Below are 5,545 nucleotides of genomic sequence, written 5' to 3'. Positions count from 1 at the left end.
AGTCTAAGGTTATTTAAGTAAAATACAATAATATTTAATTTAAGTAATAATACAATCATATCTATATATGTTGTAATCTCACATAATATTCTGATTTAATCCATATTTGTTGTTGTTCAGCCTTTCATAAACAGATGAGGATCATATCACTCTCAGTACTCACAGTCTGGTCCTGAATGTTGCCCCTCCGCAGAACAATCTTCAGACCCTCAGCGGTGGTCTGCTTCGCCCCCACCGACCTACAGCCAATCAAAGAGCAGGACTGATGTCATCACAGTGAGTCAAGTCAAACTTTATTTGTATAGCACAATTAAAAACAACTACAGTGGACCAAACTGCTAGACAGACACAGAATACAAATTAATACAAAGCACACGGCAATAAAAATAGAAGAAAACTAAATGTATCTCAGCAGCAACTCAAAGCTTCCTGTAGTCTGAGCAGGTTTTATATAAAAATGTAAGCTGTTTCAGAGTTTAGGGGCATGTGTTAAAGCTGCATTCTCTCTAGTGACCACCAGGGGGCGACTCCTAGCGACGGGACAAAAAAACAAGATGGTGGCCAAAAACCTTAAGGCTTCAAAACATCAGTCCACAAACCAACGGGGGATGTCACAACGACTACATCCACTTCTTACAAACAGTCTCCGTTTCGGACCCAATGGTGGACCTGGTATTCTAAATATCTCAAGACTCCAATAATCTGGTCCTGAAAACTTTACCGCAGAGCAAAAACAAAACTAAGAAGAAGAAATAAAGATGAGAAGCAGATGAAGAACCTCACCCTCCGTGCCCTCCAGGGCTGGCGTGGCCTCTGAGGTTCTGACCTCCCCAGTTACCTTGCAGACCTTCCTGGAATCCAGCTCCTCCTTCTCCTCGTCCTCCTCCTCGTCCTCGTCCTCTTTCACCGAACGGATGGACCCTGGGCGACTGGCTCTGACCTCGAACCGGCTGATATCCACTGCGAAGAGAGCAATAAAGTTCAGACACACCAAGATCCACCTTCCAAGTGATCTGCATGTTTTTATTTGATGTAGAAACAGAAATGTAGAAAAGAAGACATTGTGGGTTTAGCAGCATGGCCTCATGTTCCCTTAAAGCAGAGGTAGCCAACACGGGGCCCGCGGGCACCTGGTCGCCCACATGGACCACGTGAGTCGCCCGCATGGACCACGTGAGTCGCCCGCATGGACCACGTGAGTCGCCCGCATGGACCACGTGAGTCGCCCGCATGGACCACGTGAGTCGCCCGCAAGGCATGTTCTAAAAATAGCACTAGTCACCATGGAGCTCCGTCTAAAAATTTAACTTAATGTTCTTATTGAATCAAAAATCCGAATTGCGGACGCTTCCAGTTGGAACCGGACGCGCGGCCCCAGCCACCCCCGCTGCAGACTAGAGGTTTGAACGCGGGTGCCCAAAAACGCTCACGCACCTCGGCTATAGATGACACGTTTTACTAGTTTCTTCATGGAGAAAAAGGTTCTATTAGAAAAGCTGGTGTCTGTGACAACAGACGGGGCTCCCACCATGACGGGTCAGCATGCAGGCTTTATTGTGCACTGCAACGGTGACCCAGACTTCCCAAAAGTTGGTGATTAGTAGCCTACTAATGTAATAGGATTCATTTAAAAATGTGATTTTTTTATCTTACATAACTGATCATTTGTGTAAACATGGGACAGAGTTCATGATTTGTTAAAAAATGTTACAAAGGTAACAAGACATGATTTGAAGATATGACAGTTAATGATTTTCTAAAATTTTTTAGAAGTGATAATTTGTACAAAAATGTGTGATTTTGAACAAAATACACAATCATTGTTATTAATTATTGTGAGGAATAATTGACATGTGATCAGACAGTCTCTTCATATATATTATTATTATTAAAAGGTGATCTGTGCAACTTTGTTATTCAGGAAGTTTCTATCAAAAAAGTAGCCCTTCGTACTACTCAGTACCCTTGAAGTAGCTCTCAGTTTCAAAAAGGTTGGTGACCCCTGCCTTAAAGGAACAATTTGACATTTTGGAATGTATTCCCTTTCGGGTGGAGAGTTAGATGATAAGGTAGCCTCACATATCGATAAGGCTACAGCTAGCATCCGGTTAGCTTAGCTTGGAACCAAGACGATTTCCCCAGCGTGGCATCAACGAAGTTCTTATCTGATCTTATATTTACAACAAAGACATTTCCTAAAATGTCTAAGCTGCAGTACGTTCTAATAAACAGTAAAAGTTCATGTGTCTTGTATTTACCCAGAAGCCCCAGCGCCTCTTCCTGCTGCCGGCGGTGGCACCGTCATCGTAGGTCCGAGGTCAACGAACACTCTGCTGACGGCCGTGGCCAGAACTCTCACCGTGTTGTCGTTGTTGTCCACCAGGTGAATCTCCGTCAACGATCTCGGAGCTCCCGGAGCGTCGCAGTATTCGCTCACCGCCTGAGCGATGGTGTCGGCACAGAGGTCGACGGGGAAACCGAACACCCCCGAACTGATCGCTGGCAACGCGACGGTGGAGCAGTTCACGCCCTCTGCTTGCATCAGACTGTTTTTAACTGCCAGCTTCAGACGCAACACCGACGTCTTCCTGTCAAAGTCGGAGAACCGCGGACCAACCGCGTGTACGACGTACTTGCAAGGCAGCTTACAGGCGCCCGTTACGATGGCTTCGCCCGCTCGTAGCTTTCCACTTCTGGCAACGTGGTCGTCACTGATTTTCTGCAGCTCCGGTCCCGCGGCATTGAGCAGCGCTAAAGCCAGGCCACCGATGTGCTGCAGATCCTCGTTAGCCGCGTTGACCACCGCGTCCACGCCAAAGCTGCAGATGTTGGCCTTGCTGACCGAGACCAGAACTCCACTTGCGGTCTTCATTTTGCAATAACAAAGGCCATCTTTTACTTCCTCAGAGTTCTCGTCGTCCTCCTCTTGATTCTCCGGACAAAGCAACACCACACAGCTGAATTCTGTCATTATCGTAGACAGGAACAGGCTTCCTTGAGACTGGAAGTACTTCTTCGCTCCAGGCTTATCCACTATGAGGTTGTCAGTGGAGAGGGCGCCGCTCAACTCCTGGAAGCAGCTTTTGGCATTCTGGACGTGAATACGAGCCCCAGCAAGGGTGATCTTTGGCCTCTCTGGATCAAACAGGACTTCTACGTCATTATCTTTGGCAATACCGGACCAATCCTGTGATTTCTTTTTGTCAATGAACTGAACAACGGCGCAGGACTTGACACGAATGGTTTCTCGAACTCGTGAGTAGTTCGTAATGAATTCCCTCAGACTGCTGCTGACCTCTTTCACCTGATTCAGGAAGCCGGCCACCGTTATTTTGTCTCTCCTCTCTGGGTGCATCTGAATGGCCACGGTTTTCTTCGTTGAAGAGTTGCAGCTTTCCAACAGCTGTTGGTTCAGCTTCACCCAAAGGTGAAGTTTCAGAACTTCCTGGTCTTCCACATCCAGAATCTGGTGGGCCAGATCGGTCTTCATCTTACTCTCTGCGGCAGCGAGGACGCTCTCAGAACTCCCCGACAGATGTAACCCTTTGCTCTCAATGGTGTAGATGGCACCGATGCCTTTGGATGTGAACAGGTGCTGCGACATGTCCATGGGATCCACCGTCTTTAGGAAGTCCAGAAGAGCTGGGGGGATATTCAAGTGCTTTTTACTCATACCCACGTTCCTCTCCAAGATCCACGCTTTAGTCTGGTAAACCTCTGCGGGGAGCCCTGTAATGGTCAACTTCTGGTTGCCTTCATCGAAGGAGAGTTTCATGTCGGGGGAAATGTCCCGGGCAGCTTTCTGGAAGCCCTCGTGGTTCAGGATGTAGAACATCGCAGGAGACATAACCATCACATCAGAGAAACCTTCTGCCTGACGTTTTATCTGATCCATGGCTTTAAGAACGAGGTTCTCCACAGGAGCTCTGATTCGTTTTAGATCGTCAGCTCGGCCAGCGACGGTCAAAATTCCCTTGGATGCGTCCAGCACCAGGACGGCGTCTTCCCTGACGGCTGAACGGACGTCTTTCTCTGCGGCTTTCCACGCAGGTGAGTTCGCCGTACATTCGAAGGCGCTGTACTCGGACATTTGGCGACGGAAGGCCTCTCTGGTGGTGCTCATCCACTTGTCTACGTGTTGGGCGGTCAGACCTTTCTGTCTCAGAAACCCCGGGAGAGGGCTGAGTTTCACCTCGGGGTTTTCCAAGTCGACGCTGCAGAAGTACGGACGCATCTGATCGTTGATGCTCTTCAACAGTTTCTTCATCAGGAGGAATTTCCAGACGACGTGGTGAACGCTCTCGCTGAAGGGATCGGGCATCTTCCATATTGGGCGTTCTTTGCCGTACAGCGCCGTGCCCAGGGACTCGTAGAACGGATACACCTTGACAGGGATGGACCGCATCACATAGTCTTGTTTTGTGCAAATGCTTTTCACGACTGCAACAATACAGGGGATAAAAAAAGGAAAGTTCAGGTGAGTGGTTCTATTTGTAGCTAGAATGCATTTAAATAATTTGTTTCACAGACTGCATGGACGAAAGTATGTGGACAACCTTGTTCTTACATTTGGTTTTGGTCTCAAATCTGAATTTTTTTGACATATTAGAGTCAAAGATTTCAAAATCAAAGAGGGAATTTTAGATATCTTTGTCTCACTTATCACTATTCTTGCTTCTTCAGGGAGTATTTTGTTTGTACGTTTCGGAAAATGCTAGAATGAACAACAGTTGATTGGGAGCACTGGGAGAATGTTCTAGCATATTAATGCCTGTGGATGTGGAATCATTGGTGCACGAACATGTTTTTAAAGTTGGAACACAGTTTATGTAGTAATAGAAGGTAAAACGTGAGTATTAAAGCTAAATGAAAAGACCTTTGGGGTTTTTGAAAGATGCAACGGCAGCCTGTTCATTCGGGATCATGACGATGTTTTCCGGCAGAGCCCAGTCCTCAAAATACAGCTCCAGCATGTCTGAAGTCAGAAATACAGAAGACGTGACCACAATAGCTTCAACGCTGCGGAAGAGAAAACAGAGATCTGACAGTTTGTGTACCTTTGACCACGTTCGGAGGAAGACTCTCCACTCGGACGCTCTCTGCTGCCTCCAGTGGACGAGCCGTCAGTCCACGTTTCTGCAGCTTCTGGCTGGACTCACTCACGCTGAGGAACTTCTCCACATCTGGAGAAAATATACTCCGGATTACTCCTTTAACACTGGAACAGGCTCATCAGGTGACAATCACACCTGGTGGTTAGGAATACAAGAGGTCTAGAACTACAACAAGACTGGTTCAGGGTCTGCTGAATCAAATGTTCTGTTTAGTTTCTAATACTTTGGTTTAATTTGACAGTTTAAAGTCTTTTCTTATGAATGAATAATGATTCATCCTCTGGTGCTAAATGTTTGTTCCGTCGATTGTTTTGTCGTCTGATGCGACAAATTTCATAATTTTATGGAATGAAATAAATTCAAAGCACTTGACATTTGTGACTGAGCTCTAAGATAACTGTATAAATTACAGACACTTGAAATAAACTTTA

At 46.5% G+C, this 5,545-nt stretch overlaps 1 protein-coding gene across 1 annotated transcript; it reads right to left on the bottom strand.

Annotated features, from left to right (window-relative positions):
* Positions 1–96: 96 nt before the first annotated feature.
* Positions 97–5,218, bottom strand: LOC116378020 (protein mono-ADP-ribosyltransferase PARP14-like; the record flags this gene model as incomplete). The annotated part of the gene is made up of 5 exons (XM_031839816.1): positions 97–239; positions 784–960; positions 2,259–4,440; positions 4,877–4,975; positions 5,058–5,218. Coding segments are annotated over 5 exons (2,734 nt in total), but the record flags the coding sequence as incomplete, so codon positions are not given.
* Between the last annotated feature and the right edge of the window lie 327 nt (positions 5,219–5,545).

The sequence above is a fragment of the Anarrhichthys ocellatus genome, unplaced genomic scaffold (assembly GCF_004355925.1).
Source record: "Anarrhichthys ocellatus isolate YVR2014 unplaced genomic scaffold, GSC_Weel_1.0 scaffold1973, whole genome shotgun sequence".
NCBI lineage: Eukaryota > Metazoa > Chordata > Actinopteri > Perciformes > Anarhichadidae > Anarrhichthys > Anarrhichthys ocellatus.
This window is presented reverse-complemented; position numbering and strand designations above follow the sequence as displayed.